Below are 21,846 nucleotides of genomic sequence, written 5' to 3' on the forward strand. Positions count from 1 at the left end.
GGGTCTCACCAATATATAAAAGGCCACATCGGGAGCACCGGACGCAGTATATCACCCCAGTCGACTCACAGGTGAAGTGATGCCTCACCTGGAAGGACTGTTTGGGGCCCTGAATGGTGGTAAGGGAGGAAGTGTAAGGGCATGTGTAGCACTTGTTCCGCTTACACGGATAAGTGCCAGGAGGGAGATCAGTGGGGAGGGATGGGGGGGACGAATGGACAAGGGAGTTGTGTAGGGAGCGATCCCTGCGGAATGCAGAGGGGGGGGGAGGGAAAGATGTGCTTAGTGGTGGGATCCCGTTGGAGGTGGCGGAAGTTACAGAGAATAATATGTTGGACCCGGAGGCTGGTGGGGTGGTAGGTGAGGACCAGGGGAATCCTATTCCTAGTGGGGTGGTGGGAGGATGGAGTGAGAGCAGATGTACGTGAAATGGGGGAGATGCGTTTAAGAGCAGAGTTGATAGTGGAGGAAGGGAAGCCCCTTTCTTTAAAAAATGAAGACATCTCCCTCGTCCTAGAATGAAAAACCTCATCCTGAGAGCAGATGCGGCGGAGACGGAGGAATTGCGAGAAGGGGATGGCGTTTTTGCAAGAGACAGGGTGAGAAGAGGAATAGTCCAGATAGCTGTGAGAGTCAGTAGACTTATAGTAGACATCAGTGGATAAGCTGTCTCCAGAGACAGAGGCAGAAAGATCTAGAAAGGGGAGGGAGGTGTCGGAAATGGACCAGGTAAACTTGAGGGCAGGGTGAAAGTTGGAGGCAAAGTTAATAAAGTCAACGAGTTCTGCATGCATGCAGGAAGCAGCGCCAATGCAGTCGTCGATGTAGCGAAGGAAAAGTGGGGGACAGATACCAGAATAGGCATGGAACATAGATTGTTCCACAAACCCAACAAAAAGGCAGGCATAGCTAGGACCCATACGGGTGCCCATAGCTACACCTTTAGTTTGGAGGAAATGGGAGGAGCAAAAGGAGAAATTATTAAGAGTAAGGACTAATTCCGCTAGATGGAGCAGAGTGGTGGTAGATGGGAACTGATTAGGTCTGGAATCCAAAAAGAAGCGTAGAGCTTTGAGACCTTCCCGATGGGGGATGGAAGTATATAGGGACTGGACATCCATGGTGAAAATAAAGCGGTGGGGGCCAGGGAACTTAAAATCATCGAAAAGTTTAAGAGCGTGAGAAGTGTCATGAACATAGGTCGGAAGGGATTGAACAAGGGGTGATAAAACAGTGTCGAGGTATGCAGAAATGAGTTCGGTGGGGCAGGAGCAAGCTGAGACAATAGGTCGGCCAGGACAGGCAGGTTTGTGGATCTTGGGTAGGAGGTAGAAACGGGAAGTGCGGGGTGTGGGAACTATAAGGTTGGTAGCAGTGGATGGGAGATTCCCTGAGCGGATAAAGTCGGTGATAGTGTGGGAGACAATGGCCTGGTGCTCCTTAGTGGGGTCACGATCGAGGGGTAAATAAGAGGAGGTATCCGCGAGTTGTCGCTGTGCCTCGGCAAGGTAGAGGTCAGTACGCCAAACTACAACAGCACCCCCCTTATCAGCGGGTTTAATAATTAGGTTAGGATTAATGCGGAGGGAGTGGAGAGCAGAGCGTTCCGAAGGAGTGAGGTTGGAATGGGGACAAGGTGCGGTGAAGTCGAGACGGTTGATGTCCTGTCGGCAGTTGGCAATAAAGAGATCCAGAGCAGGCAGAAGACCAGAGCGGGGTGTCCATGAAGAAGAGGAGGGTTGAAGACGGGAGAAGGGGTCATCGGTGGGGGTGGAAGAGTCCTTGCTGAAGAAGTAGGCTCGGAGACGGAGACGGCGGAAGAAAAGTTCCGCATCATGGCGAACACGGAACTCACTGAGGTGTGGGCGAAGGGGGACAAAGGTGAGGCCCTTACTGAGAACAGAGCGTTCTGCCTCCGACAGTTGAAGGTCGGAGGGAATGGTAAAGACCCGGCACGGATGAGAGCTGGGATCAGAGGGGGGAGGGGGGAGGCTGGGGGTGTCAATGGAGAGAGGAGGGTTGGGGTGAGAGGAAGATGGAGCCTCTGAGGGCCCAGGAGCTGACGGTGGGATATGAGGGAGACGGGATTGCAGAGTATTGGTGGGGGAAGGGGAGACGGGAGTCACAACAGCAGCACATAAAGACCCGGCCTGGAGTTCAAGGCTGGCGTCGCAGTTGGTGGTTGCGCGATCGCTTTGAATGTCTCCATGGTCGTTGCTGGAGTCCGGGTTTTGAATATGTCCTGAGGTGTTGGAGCCGCCGAGATCAATGGCAGGGGCCGCAATTGGAAGTTCATGCCTGCTAACGTCGGGGCCGGCAGGCTCTGGAGTCCGTAGATGTAAGATCTTGCGATCTTTGCCTAACATGACAAAGTCAAAAAAACGGCGATTGCAGGCGTGAATCCGACGGAGGATGAAATAACGGGTAGGACCATTACAGACGGCGAAGAAAGTGTCCCGAAGGTGTGGAAGGGTCTGGGATAGGGACACCAAGTACCTCCTCATGGCGGAGAGCATCGCCTTCAGAGCTTGACGGGAGAAGCGGCGAGAGGCAGAGTCAATAAAATGTGAGTACCTGGGATCCTCAGAAGGTCCAAATTGAGAGGCTTGGAAACGAATCCTAAAGCCAACTGGAGTAAGTTGGCGACGGAGGCACGTTCCAAGAAAGGATATATGGCTGTGATAGCGAGTCTGAGTCAAAGTGTGGTCGAAAAGTTGAAGAGCCGAAGAAATTACAGATGGGGAGCAGTGAGAGATGGTTTCACTGAACTTCCGTCGAAGAGAGGATCTAAACTTCTTCGGTGTAGGCATCACTGGAAGAGGCTTCGCAGTAGTGAATTTAAACGCAAACAACAGGAATTCTGCAGATGCTGGAAATTCAAGCAACATACATCAAAGTTGCTGGTGAACGCAGCAGGCCAAGCAGCATCTATAGGAAGAGGCGCAGTCGACGTTTCAGGCCGAGACCCTTCGTCAGGACTAACTGAAGGAAGAGTGAGTAAGGGATTTGAAAGCTGGAGGGGGAGGGGGAGATGCAAAATGATAGGAGAAGACAGGAGGGGGAGGGATAGAGCCGAGAGCTGGACAGGTGATAGGCAAAAGGGGATATGAAAGGATCATGGGACAAGAGGTCCGGGAAGAAAGATGGGGGGGGGGTGACCCAGAGGATGGGCAAAAGATATATTCAGAGGGACAGAGGGAGAAAAAGGAGAACGAGAGAAAGAATGTGTGCATAAAAATGAGTAACAGATGGGGTACGAGGGGGAGGTGGGGCCTTAGCGGAAGTTAGAGAAGTCGATGTTCATGCCATCAGGTTGGAGGCTACCCAGACGGAATATAAGGTGTTGTTCCTCCAACCTGAGTGTGGCTTCATCTTTACAGTAGAGGAGGCCGTGGATAGACATGTCAGAATGGGAATGGGATGTGGAATTAAAATGTGTGGCCACTGGGAGATCCTGCTTTCTCTGGTGGACAGAGCGTAGATGTTCAGCAAAGCGGTCTCCCAGTCTGCGTTGGGTCTCACCAATATATAAAAGGCCACATCAGGAGCACCGGCCGCAGTATATCACCCCAGTCGACTCACAGGTGAAGTGATGCCTCACCTGGAAGGACTGTTTGGGGCCCTGAATGGTGGTAAGGGAGGAAGTGTAAGGGCATGTGTAGCACTTGTTCCGCTTACACGGATAAGTGCCAGGAGGGAGATCAGTGGGCATCCAAATAAGCATCCAACAGGTTTTTGTGATCTATGTCAGGAGACTGAAACAGTAGAGCATATCCTTATTTCATTGAGCAAATTTGCACAGGAAAGGCAACAAATGTTAGAATTACGCAAAATGGGACTGGTAGAGAACAGTGTTAAAGGTTCATTGTAATGCGGGGAGAGTGATCAGGGGAGGAAATGGTTGTTTAGTTACTTAAGGGCGACGAGACTGGAAAGACGGCTTTAAAGTGAATGGACAATGAAGGGCAATAAATCCTGAAGATAGCAGTAATGCAATAATGTGGATGCCAACTGCCGTAAAAACTCAAAGAAGGAACACAGCTGAAAATGAACTGATTAGACAATCCGGAGAGGACATGACCTAGGTGAAAATGATTAAACACTCCCCCTTCGATCCAGCCCATCGTTGCTGGGCCTGTGCTCCGGATGCAGGCCCATCCTCTCCTGACCGCTCTGCTCCGCCTGGAATTTGGCGCGGTTGCGGTGGCAACGGCTCGCCGGTTGGTAGGCGGGACGCAGGCGCAGTGTTGTGCATGCGGGCGGGTTGAAACGATGACAAGATGGCGACAGCAATGTACCTGGAGCATTACCTGGACAGTGAGTACCCCAAGCTGCTGACTCGGCACCGGACCACAGACAGCCTCTGCATCTGTTAAAGCGAACGGTTCGCTTTATCTTCGGGTAATGGGCCCTGGCGAGCCTGCGTGCTTTCGCTTGCAGTCGACGTTACTCAAAGCCCGAGTGGGAGGGGGAGGGAGTAGTTGGAGGCCCGAATGTGACTGACGGCTGCTGATCGCAGTCACGTGGAATCAGGCGCCTCTGTTCTTTCTGTAAACGAAAAACAATCGCTTTTTCGTGCCGAAGCAGAAAGTTTACTTTAGTTTGTGAGTGGTTCAAATGTTTCCGGCCATCCTCTGCATAAACTGCGCATGCGTGAAGGCCTCTCTTCCCGCACCCTGGAGGCTAGAAGTATAAACAAGCGAGTTTGCAACAGGCTGAGGGACAGAGCCCGAGCTCTTACCTTTATGCAACGGGACCTGTACATCGTTCACGGAATGATAACTAGTGATGACGTTCATATTTCACAACATCTAATGAAACTCTAGCAGAACATTCTTAAACTAAACCCTTTGATATACCGCATTTGCCATTAATGGCATCACCAGGTACGTAGATTAAATAGCGTGATTGCAAGAGTAGGTTGGAAGCTGGAAATAAGACCATAAGATATAGGATCAAAAGCAGGCCATTCGGCCCATCGCGTCTACTGCACCATTCAGTCATGGGCTGATTCAATTCTATCAGTCATCCGTATTCCTCTGCCTTCTCCCCACACCCTTTGATGCCCTGGCTAATCAAGAACCTATCTATCTCTGTCTTAAATGTCACCCAATGAGGGTTCTTCTCTGAACCTTCTCCAATGTCAGAATATCCTTTCTAAAATAAGGAGCCCAAAACTGCACATAATACTCCCAAGTGTGGTCTCACGAGTCCCTCAACATAACATTCCTGTTCTAATATTCTGTACCTCTAGAAATAGATGCCAACATTGCATTTCCCTTCTTCACCACCAACTCTGCCTGGAGGCTAACCTTCAGGGTATCCTGCACAAGAACTCCCAAGTCCCTATGCATCTTTATATTTTGAATTCTCTCACCATCTAAATGATAGTCTGCCCGTTTATTTCTTCCACCAAAGTGCATGGCTGTACACTTTCCAACATAGTTTTTCATTAGCCACTTCTTTGTCCATTCCCCTAAACTATCCAAGTCTCCCTGCAGGCTCTCTGTTTCCTCAGCGCTACCTTTTCCTCTACCTATCTTTGGCAGACTTAGCCACAAATCCAGTAATCCCATAGTCCAAATCATTGACATAGAAACTATAGCACAGAAACAGGCCTTTTGGCCCTTCTTGGCTGTGCTGAACCATTTTCTGCCTAGTCCCACTGACCTGCACACGGACCATATCCCTCCATACACCTCCCATCCATGTATCTGTCCAATTTATTCTTAAATGTTAAAAAAGAACCCGCATTTACCACCTCGTCTGGCAGCTCATTCCACACTCCCACCACTCTCTGTGTGAAGAAGCCCCCCCCTAATGTTCCCTTTAAACTTTTCCCCCCTCACCCTTAACCCATGTCTTCTGGTTTTTTTCTCCCCTTGCCTCAGTGGAAAAAGCCTGCTTGCATTCACTCTATACTCATCATAATTTTATATACCTCTATCAAATCTCCCCTCATTCTTCTACGCTCCAGGGAATGAAGTCCTAACCTATTCAACCTTTCTCTGTGAGTGAGTTTCTCAAGTCCCGGCAACATCCTTGTAAACCTTCTCTGCACTCTTTCAACCTTATTTATATCCTTCCTGTAATTAGGTGACCAAAACTGAACACAATACTCCAGATTTGGCCTCACCAATGCCTTATACAACCTCATCATAACATTCCAGCTCTTATATTCAATACTTTGATTAATAAAGGCCAATGTACCAAAAGCTCTCTTTACGACCCTATCTACCTGTGACGCCACTTTTAGGGAATTTTGTATCTGTATTCCCAGATCCCTCTGTTCCACTGCACTCCTCAGTGCCTTACCATTAACCCTGTATGTTCTATGTTGGTTTGTCCTTCCAACGTGCAATACCTCACGCTTGTCAGTATTAACATACAATATAAAAAGCAGCAGTCCCAACACCGACCCCTGTGGAACTCCACTGGTAACCGGCAGCCAGCCAGAATAGGATCCCTTTATTCCCACTCTCTGTTTTCTGCTGATCAGCCAATGCTCCACCCATGCTAGTAACTGCTCTGTAATTCCATGGGATCTTATCTTGCTAAGCAGCCTCGTGTGGCACCTTGTTAAAGGCCTTCTGAAAATCCACGTACTCTACATCTATTGCATCTACCCTGCTTGTAATTTCCTCAAAAAATTGCAGTAGGTTAGTCAGGCAGGATTTTCCTTACAGGAAGCCATTCTGGCTTTGGCTTATCTTGTCATGTGTCTCCAGGTACTCCGTAATCTCATTCCTTACAATTGATTCCAACAACTTCCCAACTGCTGATGTCAGGCTAACAGGTCTATAGTTTCCTTTCAGCTGCCTCCCACCCTTCTTAAATAGCAGAGTAACATTTGCAATTTTCCAGTCATCCGGTACAATGCCAGAATCTATCGATTCTTGAAAGGTCATTATTAATGCCTCTGTAATCTCTCCAGCTACTTCCTTAAGAACCTGAGCGTGCATTCCATGAGGTCCAGGAGATTTATCCACCCTCAGACCATTAAGCTTCCTGAGCACCTTCTCAGTCGTAATTTTCACTGCACATACTTCACTTCCCTGGCACTCTTGAATGTCCGGTATACTGCAGATGTCTTCCACTGTGAAGATTGATGCAAAATACGTATTCAGTTCCTCTGCCATCTCTGTGTCTCTCATTACAATACCTCCAGCGTCATTTTCTATTGGTCCTATATCTGCCCTCAACTCTCTTTTACTCTTTCTATGCTTAAAAGAGCTTTAGGTATCTTCTTTGATATTAGTCACCAGCTTCCTTTCATAATTCTTTTCCTTCCTGATAGCCTTCTTAGTTTCCTTCTGTAAGGTTTTTAAAAGCTTCCTAATCCTCTATCTTTCCACTATCTTTGGTATCCTAAATTGCCTTTTGTACTATCTAAATTGAATAAACAAATTTTCAACCCTATAGTTAAACATACATTGCGAATATGGTTTCAATTTCGTAAATTTTTTGGCCTGAATGAATTTATGTTATCAAGTCCTAATATATCTAATTTTTTTTTCCAACCCTCAGTAATAGACCAAGCCTTTTTGATATGGAAAACGAAAGGCATAATACGTTCTCGTGATCTATTTCTGGATAACTGCTTTATGTCTTTTGAGCAGTTATCTCAGAAATTTGATTTGCCTAGATCCCATTTTTTTAGATACCTACAAATAAGAAATTTTTTAAATACTACGTTGCCTACCTTTCCGACTTCCAATCCTTCTGGCATTCTTGATAAAATTTTAGGCTTTAATCCTTTGCAGAAGGGATTAATAGCAATAATTTATGATATAATTATGAAATTACAGCCAGATATATCTGATAAAATTAAAAATGAAGGGGAAAGGGAACTTCAATTTTCCCTACCTACAGAGAAATGGGATAAAATTTTTCAATTAGTTAGTACTTCTTCTATATGTGCTAAACATACTTTAATACAATTTAAAGTAGTACACAGAGCTCATATGTCCAAAGATAAACTGGCTCGTTTTTATTCCCATATAAACCCTACTTGTGATAGGTGTCACTCTGAAGTAGCTTCTTTAACTCATATGTTTTGGTCCTGTCCTCTTTTGGAAAAATATTGGAAAGACATTTTTGATATTATTTAAACAGTTCTATGCTTTGATTTAAACCCCATCCTATTACGGCAATCTTTGGATTGCCAATGGTAGAACATAGATCTTTATCTTCTTCAGCCTCTCGAATGATAGCTTTTGTTACTCTAATGGCGAGAAGATCTATTTTGTTGAACTGGAGGGAAATTAATCCTCCAACTACATTCCGATGGTTTTCTCAAACCATATTAAGTTTAAATTTAGAAAAAATTGTAAGTGATATTTTTGACTCTTCGGTTAAATTTGAAGATACCCGGAAACCTTTTATGCAATGTTTTCATATGATGTAATCTGACCTTTCCGAATCTTTTTTCTAAAATTATATGATGAGAGGAGCGGAGTTAGCGACATTATGGATCATGTCTGATACAAGTTGTTGGTCTCGCCCTGTTTTGCCTTTTTTTTGGGTTTGTTTTTCTCTTTTTCTTTTGGGTTTTTTTTTGTTTATATATATTTTTTCTTTTTATTTCTTTGTTAATGTTTAATCTCATTATGAGTTTGGAAGTCTTTTATTTCTATGTTACTTAAAATTCATTTTATATATGCTGATGAACATTTTTCCAATCTCTTTGTACCAACTTTGTTAATTGAGTTTATAATTTTGAAAAATTAATAAAAAGATTTAAAAAGAAAAGAAGTAATGCATGCATTAAGAAATGATACAATATTTCCTCCAGTGTGATATCACAAAACACAGGACAGGCCAAGACTGAAAAAACTAACAAAACCACATAATTATAACATATAGTGCAACAATACCATAACTTGATGAAGAACAGTCCATGAGCACAGTAAAAAGTTCAAAGTCTCTCAAATGTCCCACATCTCACGCAGACGGGAGAAGGAAGAAAAACTCTCCCTGCCATGCCCGACCACGGTCCGACTCTGAGTCATCCGAAAACTTCGAGCCTCCGATCAGCTCTCCAACACCGAGTACCGAGCACTATCTCTATCCGAGCGATTCGACCTCAATCTCGGTCGCCAACAGCGGGCAAAGCCGGGGATTTTGAGGCTTTCCCTCCGAAAGATTCAGGATCGCACAGTAATGACAGCAGTGAACGGGCGTTTCAGAAATTTCTCCAGATGTTCCTCTGTGCTTTCACGTCTGTCTCCATCAAATCGGAATTGTCCACAGCCCCTATTTAATGGATATGATATCATTTTTCACCGGAGGGCTGTGCACACGTGGCACGCTGCACACTCTCCTCCTGCCATTTATGATTCAACTTCTACATCCAAAACTTATCCAGCATCTACAAGGCAGAAGTTCAGAGGATAATGAAGCGTTCTCCACTTGTCCGGTTGGATGCAGCTCCAAAATATTGGAGAAACAATCCAGGATATGCAACGGGCTGGATTGGCATCTAATTCACCTAAACATTCTGTCCTTTGTGACTGATCTTGGGTACAGTATGTAAATTTACAGAAAGCAAATTTCTTCCCCTTTCAAAACCACAATTTGTACTCTTTGGAAGTACAGTGGAAGCAAGTATTTGCGAGCACTGCAATTAAAGCACTGAAAATTCTCCTCCAAGTTACACTCAGTGCTGATTTATAAATACATCACAATTCTTTGTCAAATTCTTGTGACTTCCTAGTTGACCTTGCTGTGAGAGTACCTTCAGTGATTCAAAGTAATAAACTCCGAAGAGTAAATGAGGATTGCAATAAATGTTAGCTTGGCCAACAATATCTTTGTCCTGTAAATGAATAAAAATAGATCAGGAGCTGTGAAGACAGGCAATTGATGGGTATTGATCTGCAGAAATCAAGCTAGGGTGTTACTGGTCCTTAAGCTGCAATGATTTCCAAAGCATCAGAGACAATTCCCAAAGATTCCCCACCATTTATGTGAAGAAATCTTTAACTTCAGTGCTAAATGTTATTTTGACACTGTAAACATAGTTGTAGATACATTCACCAGCGGTATAGCAGGCATCATCTTCGGGTAGTTCATTTTGGGTAGAGAAGAAGTGGTCGGCAGTGCAGGTGAAACAATTGGACTGAGAAACAAGCAGCGCAGGCCTAATGAACAGTGATCCGAGAGGAGGGTCTGTAATGATGCATATTGGCTAATATACAGTATCTGAAAGCACGGCAGTGAGTAGAGGAGGTATGGGCACTGATCTGCAACAGCACATGTAGTGGGGATAGTGGGAAAAGTTTAGCAATATGGTGAAGTAGTTAAAGGGCAAAGTTATAGGAAAGTTACTGAGTTGTGCGCCCATATTTGTAGCATTATTTCTCTCACTGTATTTGAGATGATCAACTGCTGAACCCCTCCATGTTTGACTTGCCTCCAGATGTTTTTTAAAACTGCTGCAATAAAAACTTCAGCTGAATGGCGATTGACTGATGTCAGCTGTTTCTCTCCATAGATGCTGAGTATTTAGAGCATTCCCAGTTTTTTTTGCTTGGATTTCCAGCATCTGCAACATTTTTGTCAATCCTTGTTGTCCATTCTGATTTGGCTCATACAATGCCGTCTTTAACTCATCCCACTCACACCCATCATGTTGCTCGACAAGTTTTTATGAAGTGACTTGGCTTACTTTTAACATTGAAAGTGTTGCTTTTATTGTGGTGTAATGATCAAAAGTCAACAGTGCTTTGCACCAGGCAGTTATAATGGAAGTATCTATTAATTACCTACAGGAATAAAAAGTGGATACGACAATCAATTGCCCTTGGTGAAATCTTGTGTTTTTTTAATATATTGTCTAGTTAAATATAGGGCAAAGGCTAAAACTCTCTGCTGTCCCCACAAGCCAAACTAACTTCCTAGACAACTATTTGCATTTCTATGAGCGTTGGAATCATACTGATGACTCCAGTAGAAAATGTGTCTGTGGGGAACATTACAAGCAAGAATCTGCACTAGTTCATTAAGGGTTAATAAAAATACCTTGAAGTGCAGAAACAGTATGAGATGAAAAATCATATCAGCAATAATATCAGATTGATTTGTGCTGTTAAGTATATGTGGAATACATTTATGTAGGCAGATTTTACAGTAGTGTGGACAAATTGAATAAAAAAGGACATTCTGCCTTTTGGCTGAAGAATGCCAAATGAGCAAAGGAGAAAATGAGTAGACAGCCAGTGAGGAGAAAAACCGACCTTTCAAAATACAGGAGAAATGGAGCTAGTGTGGTTGTGTAGACAATTTGTTGACTAAATTGGTGCTTTTAAATTGTGGTTATAAACCTATGACTGAAGTGGGCCAACTGAGTGACAGATGCTTAGTAATATTCGGTGTGGGTCAGTGATCCCATTCATTTGAAGGGCAAGTTTTGTTGTTTTTTTTCTTTTACATTATTTACAGGGCATTTAATTACAAAATCAAAAGTGTAAAAATTGTAAAGAAAAACAGCTCTTTGGTGTTCAGAAGAGATAAAGCTCTGTGTCCTTGCTTTGCCTTCTGTCACAGACTATGAGGGTAATTAGGTGGTGATGGCATCTGGTATGAAGGGTGTTTCAGTAACGTGCCACACATGGCCCAGGTAAGTGCAGACTGGAAGGGATTGTGAGTGGTTATTCTGAGCAATGAGCATTGTTCAGAAAAAAAAATTGTACATTAGAAGTGAAATAATGAGCTTTGTATTAGGAAGTCTGAGAGTAATTTGTGTGAAATCTGCAGGGTGCAAGTGCAGCAAAGTGATATTCGTTGGAGGATTCCATTTCAATTGTACTACACAGTCTGAATGATGTTAAATGTAAAATGATTATATATTTGTGTGTGTGTGTCCTTGGCAAAGTGTTTCAACCTTGAGTTATTTTAATTAATGTCAAATTGATATGCAAAAATATATGGAAATTTGTTACACAAATAGCATTCAGCAGAATCACAAATGCATGTAATGGAAAAGCTATTGTAATATGCTGATGATTACTTTGAAAATGTTCATGCAGTTAAAATAGAAACATACTTCTGTGCTTTGGCAGGTATTGAGAACCTTCCTTGTGAGCTTCAGCGGATCTTCCATTTGATGCGGGACCTGGATCAAAGAACTGAAGGTGCATGCAGTGTAATCTAAGAAATCTGTGGGAAAACTAGGTTTGGGCCTTTGTTATGTTTTACTGTGCAATGCACCAGTGAATCGGATTCTTAAACCTGCAGATTTTGCCATGAAGCTGAAAAACTACTTTGAAGTTTCAAAATTTGGCCCTCCAAACAGTGTTTGTTCTACTAACAATGTAATTTCCTCAAGGATACTGGCATTTCAGAGTCAGGAAAGAACTTCCTGATGTAATTTTCAACTCCTACTGTTTCAGCCTGTTAGAACATGTAAGTGGTCATTTGTCGTCTTGGCAGGGTTTCATTGAATCTGCTCTGATGTGCCACTAAATCCAATCCCATGTTTGCTACTTGCTTCCCTTTGATGTAACTTTATTTCCAACTGATTAAAAAATGGTTTCTAAAAATACTTTTTGTAAATAAGTAAAATGTTTTAACAAAAAGTCAAAATGCTTTTCTTGAATTTAATTGTTACAGCCTTTCACAGTATTGGAAACAATCTAAAATTAAACCATAACATTTAATTATCTTAAAGACTAACAGATCTAACTACATACCTGTTTGTTTAATTTTTTTTGTGTTGCACTGTGCTTAAAAGTGTAACAATGAATTGTTACCTTTTAGCTGTTTATCATTATTAGTTTGTCAACTTTCTACCTATCTGTACATATCTTTCTGCCCCCGAAACTTTTACAAATGATCTAACAGAACATTAGTGCTCGTCATTTATTCTTTCTTTGATGTCTTAGTTACTTTCATTTTCCTAAGGCTGTTGTGATACCAGAACAGATAGATGATTGATGAAGGTTTCACCAAAAGCACACACTGTGAATGTTCACAAACAATAGTTATTTTGGGTGCAGATGCTTCTTTGCAACGGTAGCCTACCAGACTGTGTCTTTTTAGGCTACTGGCAATGGGTCTACAAACTAGCATGAAGTTGAGACTTCGTAGACATTATTTACTTAAGTTAAAACCTGATTGACATAGAACAGTTTAGTACAGGAATGGGCCCTGTGCCACAATGTTCTGTCAAACCAATTAAATAAGTAAACAAATGGCTCACTAATCTAATCTCTTCTGCCACACAATGTCCAAATCCTTTCATTCTCCTCACAATTGTCTCTTAAGTGTCTAATGTTTCTGCCTCCATCACCACCACCCCAGGCAGTACATTCCAAGCACCCGCCTCTCTGTGTAAAAAAAAACTTTGAAATTCCCCCCCCCCCCACCACCTTAAATGCATGCCCTCTGGTATTAAACATTTCAAAATATATTGTCTGTCTACTCTACCTATACCTCTCATAATCTTATAAACCTCTGTCAGCTCTCCTATCAGCCCCCATCTCTCCAAAGAAAGTAACCAAAGTTAGTCCAACCACTGGTGCCCACTTACCTAGGCAACGTCTTGGTAAACTTCTTTTGCACCCTCTCCAGAGCCTTGACATCCTATAATGGGCAACCAGAACTGTGTGCAATACTCCAGATGCAGTCTAACTAGAGTTTTATAAAGCTGCAACATGACTTCCTGACTTGAATTCAACTACTAAAGGCAAGCAGCCATATGCCTTCCTATCCACCCTATCAACCTGTGTAGTCACTTTCAGGGGGCTATGAACTTGGACCCCAAGATCCCTCTGCTCATTAGTACTGTTAAGGATCTTGCCCTTAACAATGTACTGTCTTTTTGCATTTGACCTACCAAGGCGCAATGCTTCACATTTAGCCAGGTTAAACTCCATCTGCTATTTATAAAAGTAAATTGTATTGTATCAGTAATATCAAGGCTTTCATACTTAGTAAGCAAACTATGGATTGTATTTGTAGTAGCACTACTGACAAACCAACATTTATTTTCTATGCATTGTCCTATTGCAGATGCTTCCTTTGTTATTTTAATGTACTAACTAGTTTTTTGTAAATTTTATCATCTGATTCTTTGAGTTTGGCTTGCATTACTCAGTTTTTTATGTAACAGATTTGAGACAAAATTGTTGATGAGAATTTTGCGTATGTAAAGGATTGTTGTCTGTAGTTGCCAAAAGACTGATGTTATGTTTTTAATATGGTAGTAAGTCAGGCTATTAGGCATACTATGTTATGTGCTGTTTTTTAACAATTGTTTGAGAATTTTTGATCCTCTTGTTATTAATTTCTTCCCCCCATTTCAAATCCAGTATTGTGCAAATGTTGACCATTTAGCTTAACAGGAGGCAGTACTGCACAGTGTTCCCAAATTTGGTGCTAGGTTCCTTGTGATGTTATATAGTTTTATTTTGCAGGATTATGGGGAAATTTAGGACTAAATTATTAGTTTGGTGTTTCTAGGGTTTGTGGGTATTGCCAGTGGTAAATTTGGGTTGAAATCCAAAATTCTGTTCTACGAAGGGAACTTAGAGATGAATTTGTAACAAATCAAAGATTGAGTTTTGCTGTTTGATTAATTCTTGGAACATATTTCCTTTTTTAAAAATTTTATTTTTATTTGGATGTATTCACAAATAATACACAAACTTTTTTTTACAATGTAACCTTTTCCATTTTTTATGTGAGTAAATCTATATTAATTTGTACATTCACAAGTGCACATTGAGATAATTAGGCACTCAAATAGATGTTTATGTGCAATTGTAATTCCACTCTATTAAACTAAATAATGATAATAGTTATAAAAATATTAATAATAGTGGTTGAATACTAATTTCCATGCATCTCTTCTGGTCCATTTCTTTCTGATCCAAGATTTCCCCAGATCTTTACTTTTATTAATTCCACATTTTCCAAAAAAAAGAACAGTAAGCACTGGAGCCAAGGGTGCTTACGTTAACACTATTGCTATGTTGGTGAGACAAACAGTATAAACCATTAGGAGAGTCATCTAAAGTCTGCTTGCTCTGGGGTTATAAATTCAATCCATTTATTCCAAATTTGATAAAAAATTTTCCTTTTGAATTCTTAGAGAGTAGGTCTTTTCCATTTTAAATATTTCCAAAATGATTTCATGCCAATCTTCGAATGTAGGTGATGTTGGATTTAACCATTTTCTGGTGATTGATTTCTTATTTGCCGCTAAAGGGGCCTGCAACAGCTTTATATCTTTCTTCTGTTCCAAAAACAATACATGCCCCAAGTAGAGTGTCTCAAAGTTCAGAGGTATCTGAGTCTTAAATACCTTAACTAATGTTCTGTGAATACTTTCCCAATATAAACTTAATTTAGGGCAATCCCAAAAAATATGAAAATGATTTGCCTCCCTGGAGCCACACCTTCTCCAACACGCCACGTTTTCCTGGAACATATTTCCATGTCTTTCTGTGCTGAATTTAACACTGTACAGGTCCAATATTCCACAATTCCTCCTTGAATATCTCTTCCATTAAGATCATCCCTAGATCTTAACTCTTCAACCATTTTTTTTATTTATGCCCCTTTTAAGTTTCAGATGTGTCAGTGTCTGTCTTATGAGAGTTAATTGTGGATAGTAGTGTGCAATGATCTTGATATTTAATCCCTTTTACGTATGAAATTACATTGATGATGTCTCTGTGGATGAAGCACAAGGGAAAAAGGGAGGAAAGGACTGTATTGGAACGTTTAGACATTTATACAGATTTAGAGCAAAACTAATTGATGTATTATAGATTTTTTCCCCCCAAATACATGGAGAGAATGTTCATTTCAACCTGTTTATAACAAACAAAAATTGTTACATTGCAAATGACAGGTATAATGTTGGAAAAAAGAATTTCAGTCATTGTCTAATTATCAGTTAAAATGATTATCTGGCCTTTGCTCTTTCTATATATAGCTTTTCTTAAAAAAAGGAAAAACATTTCATAGTTTCTTGCACCTTATTCCTTGTTCTGGTACTTTAAGGTTAAGTAGTTCTTCAGTATTTGTTTGGTTATAAAATTCTATTACATTTTGAACCAGCATAGAAGAAAGACATAACAGTAGACTTAGCACCAGTATGTCTGGAAGGCTATGGGATAATTCATGGTTTACGCTCATGAGTGTTATCCTGCAGTGTCAGTTAGAAGTTTAGGTGTTGTTAGAGTTTGAGCTCATTTGTGATGCCTCCCCAGGGCCATCATTGGCATATTTGGGAATTATTCTTTGGGCACCGTACTAATCAGTGTCTACATGTAGTGTGGAATTGTGTCCATCAGGGCATCAACATTTTGTGAAGAGGGAAAGTAATGATTATGAGAAATGTTATTACAACTTATATTCTGAAGGTCGAAAATGGAGATTGAGATCACTGAGTTTATTAGAGGGGAAGAAGATACAGGGGTACAGAGAAGTGGGTAAAGCTAGTTTAGTGGACGCCAATGTTTACTTTCTTGGATCTGTCTAATTACGTTGCTTGCTGTTTGCAGATAAGAAGGTAGAGATCGACAAATTGGCAACTGAATATATTTCAAACGTCAAGAGCCTGTCTTCAGATCAACGAGTGGATCATCTAAAGAAGATTCAGCTAGCCTACAATAAATGCAGAGAATATAGTGATGACAAAGTACAGCTAGCAATGGAAACATATGAAATGGTGGGTGGTCTGTTGGACTGCTGGGGAATCTGAGGTGCATTCGTTTTTGATTTGGAGTGAAAAAGTACAGTAAAACCCTGATAATTTGACATCTAATTATTTGGAAGTCTTGATTGTTCAGCAACTGGCTCACGTATTAGCACTAGTAACAGAATGAGTCTATTTTGATCCATTTCGCCATTTTCTGTGCTGTGAAGTGCAAAGTAAATTAGAGTGTTGTTTAGTTTGCATCATATCTTTATTTTATCAAGCCATCCTCTATTCATTATGGATTCTAATGTGAGTAATGATGGTAGAGATGGTAAAATTGTAAAAAGGAAACATATAACTCTGACAATACATCAGAAATTGGAGATCATAAGACGGCTTGAGGAAGGTGAGAATCGTCATGTTATCATGAAGGAATACAACATTGGATCCTCTACAATATATGACATCAAGAAACGCAAGGACAAATTGCAGTTATTTGTAGCTGAATCAGATACCATTAAAGGAATTGATGCACGACATACCTTGAAAAAGCCAAAGTTGTCTCAGTTAGATTCTGCTCTGTATAATTGGTTTCTTGCTAAGCGTTCTGAAGGGAAGGCAATAACTGGGCCTATGCTCATTGAAAAAGCAAAGGACTTTCATCATGAAATGAAGCTAACTGAACAATGTGCATTTTCCGAAGGGTGGCTACGCAATTTTAAAGATCGTCATGGTATCCGTAAGCTTTCTGCTTCAGGAGAGTACAAATCAGCTAATCACGCAGTTGCAGAGGAATTTGGTGAATTTTTTAAAGCTTTAATTCAAAAGCATAAATTGACACCTGATCAAGTTTACAATGCAGATGAGACAGGGCTATTATGGCGTTGTTTGCCAAACAGTATGTTAGCTGGCGGAGGTGAAAAATGTGCTCAGGGCTTTAAATTAAATAAAGACAGGATCACAGTCCTTATTTGTGGTAATGCTTCTGGTAGACATAAACTGAAGCTTTTTGTTATTGGTAAATACAAGAAATCTAGGGCTTTCAATGGTATCACTTATTTACCTGTTATCTATGATGCTCAAGAAAATGCTCGGATGACTACGGAGCTCTTCAAAGAATGGTTTTTTCATCATTTTGTTCCAGAGGTCAAAGAAAATTTTAAAAGGCTGGGTTTACCTGAAGATAGCACAGCTATTCTTCTATTAGATAATTGTAAGGCACATCATCCTGCTTCAGAACTTGTTTGTGGGAATATTTCTGCTGAGTACCTGCCTGCCAGTGTCACAGCACTAATCCAACCAATGGATCAGGGGGTGATTCAGAGATTCAAAACTGCTTACAAGGGATCTTTTATTCAAAAATTACTGAATTCTAATTGCATAATACAAGATTTTCAAGCTTCATTTAATCTTAAAGATGCTATTTATGCTGCTGCTTTAGCATGGAAGGATGTCTCAAGTATAACCTTGCAAAGATCATGGAGGAAAATATGGCCAAGTGTAAAATTTGGGGCCTATTCTATTGATGAAGAAGAGTTTGAAGGAATTAGTGCTAGACAAACTGGTCTAAGAGACATTTTGAAAATAATGGAAGATGCTCCTACTGAAAATCCTGTCAGCAAACTCACAGAAGAAGAAATGGAGGAATGGTTTGATGAAGATGGGGATCCAGAAGTAGTTGAAATTGTAACTGATGCACAAATGATTGACATGGACTTTAATCTTAATAAGGTCAAGGTAATGGAAGAAGAAGAAAATAACAAGGTACAAGAAGAAGGAACTAGATATACCTGGCAACAGGCTACAGAATTTATAACAAAGTTTGTGGAATTTGCGGAGTATAATAACCAGTACAGTGCTGCAGAAGTAATGAACTTACATATTATACTGAATAATTTTTATGAGAAAAAAGCAGCATCGAATAAACAGGTAGACCTCAGAGACAATTTCAAAAAGGCAACCAGGAAGGCAGATCCCAGTAGCCCTACTCCTTCAACTTCTTCAACACCAGATCTAATTATCGTTTCTGATATTGAGCCTAAGACTGAATATTCCTATTGACCGATTGATTGCCTATGTTGATGATTAGTAGTGTAGCTACAGCATTTTTTAGTTATAAGGAAATACTCAGTTTTTGATCTATTTTATAAGTACAGTATTGTACATTAAGCAGAACTGAGCATGTGCATTTTGTGTACAATTACAGTACTGTAGCTTGAAGTGAAAATAGTTTTAAGTTCTGATCAATGGATAAGTGCAGTATACACTATTGTTTAAATGCTGTTAAATAAGTTTCACACTAATATGCTGCCATGGATAACTTCTCAAGTCACCTCTACAATATTGGTGAGTAAATGGTGGTACTGTACATGTATTGGAATTTATTACTGTATTATCAGTAAAATTTTACAATATGTAGCACATATTAGATAAAGTACATGTATTTACTGTATTACTGTACTTACAAATATTATGCTATTGTGTAACATGTAAAAAAAAGTTAAATAAAAGTGTGTTGGCATAACATACAGTGGTCTGGAAAATCTGCTGATCCAGCACCACCAAAGTTCTGAGGGTGCTGGATTATAGGAGTTTTACTGTAAATAGCTGTCATGTACAAGAACTTCGAAAGAAGTGGGCTTGATGGCCAACGGCTTTAAACATGGAGTACATACCACTCCAAAATCCTAAGGAATGCTTCCTTGGTATAAGAAGCCTATATGTGGCATTTTCCCAAGTCTTAGCAGACTTTAACATGAAACCAATACAAAATGTAGATTTCATGAGAGTAATTCTACTGAATTAAACCAATTATAAATACTGTGCACTTTACAGGATTGTTGCCAGACATAATTTGACATGCACAGGAATATAGTAAGGCGGATCTGCGTTACAGGTTTTTAAAGAGAACTTTTAAAAGGTGTGGAGAGATTTAGGGGGGAATTTCAAAAGCCTATTGCATTGGCACATAAAAGCACAACAGTCAGATTGGGAGTGATCAAGAGGCCAGACTTGGAAGCGCAGTCATTTCTTGAGTTGTAGGGCAGCAGGACATTACAGAGATGGAGAGGGACATTTTAAAAGAAGAATTTGAAAGCATGAAAGATGAGAATTTAGAAGCAACATTTTGCTTAACTGACAACTAATTTCGTTCAGTAAGCATGGAAGTAATGGGCGGACTGGATTAGGACATGGGGCAGAGTGGAAACAGTAGCATTTTGCTTGACTTCTAGTACAAACAAAAGAATGTATTGGATTGGGTAACCTAGGAGGAAAAGGCCTGGCTGAACACTGCACCAGCAGTCAGGTTGATGCAACAGTGCAATTGTGGATTTGGGTAAGGCAATGTCAACACATGGCAAAATTTGACACCAGGTTAGCAAATAGAGAAATGAGGGGTGACTCGGGAAAGGAAAATGTGTGATGAAGGTAATTGTTTTTTTTTCCCCTTTTGTTGCTAGAAAAATTTGGCTATTCAAGTAGTGGATGCTAGACAAACAGTCTGAAGTTTTATATTCAGTAGATGGTAGTGATTTAGAGCTGAATGTCTATATGAATGCATTTGTAAACTGATGCTGAGGTGCAGGATAACTCGGGTTTGTTAGGCATGAGAGGCACAGCAGGTGTTGGAAATGAAAGGCATGTGTAGGTGATTCTCTGGCTTTGACAGGGTGAATAAGAATGGAATCAGATTACCTCAGTCCCACTCAGCTGGATGCCGGGCATGCTGTGAAGGAGTATGTTCTGGCTACCTAAAACAAAGGTTGAGGAGGATTTAGTAGCCTATGTCAGGATTATATATAGGCTCATTTGTAATTTTAATAAGACTTACTTCGGTCGTGCAGAAAGGGCTTAAACTTGATTAGAGGGATTCAGATAATTAATTTAAAAAAAGATGGGAATGAATTTTAAAGACTGAACAGAAAAGGAAGATTAGATATGGAGATGACAGTCAACAACGATGAATAGGTTAAAGGCTATTTTGTAGAAGGATTATGTTGGTCTAAGAAAAGGATAATCTCTGAGCAGAAAAGGTCATTCTGTGAGAAGAGAATCATCAGTTAATATGGGAGCTAGAGGGAGAGGATGGGTAGTCAGATACTCAGCAGAACACAAAGTTCAAATTGATACTAGAAAACTGCTTGGATATAGTAAGGCGGTAATATCCCAGGTAGACTGGGTCACAGAGAAAGATGGAGATATGGTACATTATTTAAGCAACAATATTTCTGCTGCAAAATAAAGTAGCAATTATTCTCTTCCTCTACACTTTTCTATTAGCACACTTTAAAAAATATATCACCTTTTCAGAAGTCCGAACAGTTCAGAAGCAAAGGTGGTATGATATTTTAAAATTAAAAATAGGACATTGTTTCAAAACTGTGCCACTTAATTCTATTAAGGGAGCATCAGTACTTTAAAATGAAGTACTTTCCTATGAGTCCAAGATATTTAATTTTAAATGCACAATAATCTTCAGTGCAATAATATTTGGGACACGTTGATGGCCAAGAACTAAGTGTCCAACCCGTGTGATACTTCCCAACTCCACCCAGATTCTTTTGACTACAGTTCTTGTCTGCGCATTGTGACAGTGATACGTATTTAAATATCAGAATATTTTAGTTGATTTGCAGATGTTGGAATTAATTTATGTGTTATTGCAGGTTGATAAACACATCAGGCGGCTGGATGCCGAACTGGCCAGGTTTGAAGCTGACCTGAAGGAAAAGTTGGAATCAAGTGACTATGAGAACTCGGGAGGTAGTAAGAGTAAGTAATGCTACTAGTTGATCTGCATAAAATTATTTTGAAATTGAGACCATAGTATTCATTGCATGCACAGAAATACAATCCCTTATCTGTTTTATGGTGATTGATTAGTATCATATCTCCACATGTGCCTCGGTTCCATAACTTAATATTCCTGTTCTACCAACGTTTCTCATAAACTCTATTCCCACTTAGGCAGTAATGATTCTACTGTTGTTTACATCACCTTTATGTCTATATTTTATGTCTTGTCCCATTACTTCTTTTTCTATTGAATCATCATTGTGTTTCTCATTTAACCACACTCCCTTTAACACACCTCTTTTATTCTTTCTACTTCCTCCTAACTGTCTCTTTTTTTAGACAATCATTTTCAGGAATTGGGCATTGTTGGCAAGGCCAGTATTCATTGCCCAATTACT

The 21,846-nt window shown here is 40.5% G+C and overlaps 2 protein-coding genes across 2 annotated transcripts in view; both read left to right on the forward strand.

Moving 5' to 3' along the window:
* Positions 1–4,234: 4,234 nt before the first annotated feature.
* ing5a (inhibitor of growth family, member 5a) overlaps positions 4,235–21,846 on the forward strand; it is a 33,881-nt gene continuing 16,269 nt past the window's right edge. Inside the window, exons 1-4 of the mRNA XM_063046236.1 lie at positions 4,235–4,317; positions 12,063–12,134; positions 16,515–16,681; positions 21,319–21,424. Of these exons, the coding sequence (XP_062902306.1) occupies positions 4,281–4,317; positions 12,063–12,134; positions 16,515–16,681; positions 21,319–21,424 (382 nt within the window). The 5' untranslated portion in view covers positions 4,235–4,280. The remainder of the gene's footprint in view (positions 4,318–12,062; positions 12,135–16,514; positions 16,682–21,318; positions 21,425–21,846) is intronic.
* On the forward strand, positions 16,656–19,184 carry LOC134345495 (jerky protein-like). The gene has a single exon (XM_063046235.1). The coding sequence runs from the start codon at positions 16,949–16,951 to the stop codon at positions 18,710–18,712; it is 1,764 nt and encodes a 587-aa protein (XP_062902305.1). The 5' UTR covers positions 16,656–16,948; the 3' UTR covers positions 18,713–19,184.

This window comes from Mobula hypostoma, chromosome 4, assembly GCF_963921235.1.
Source record: "Mobula hypostoma chromosome 4, sMobHyp1.1, whole genome shotgun sequence".
Lineage (NCBI taxonomy): Eukaryota > Metazoa > Chordata > Chondrichthyes > Myliobatiformes > Myliobatidae > Mobula > Mobula hypostoma.

What these genes read in the sequence shown, in the direction of transcription:
- LOC134345495 (XM_063046235.1), top strand. Translation starts at nt 16,949, where the DNA reads ATGGATTCTAATGTGAGTAATGATGGTAGAGATGGTAAAATTGTAAAA.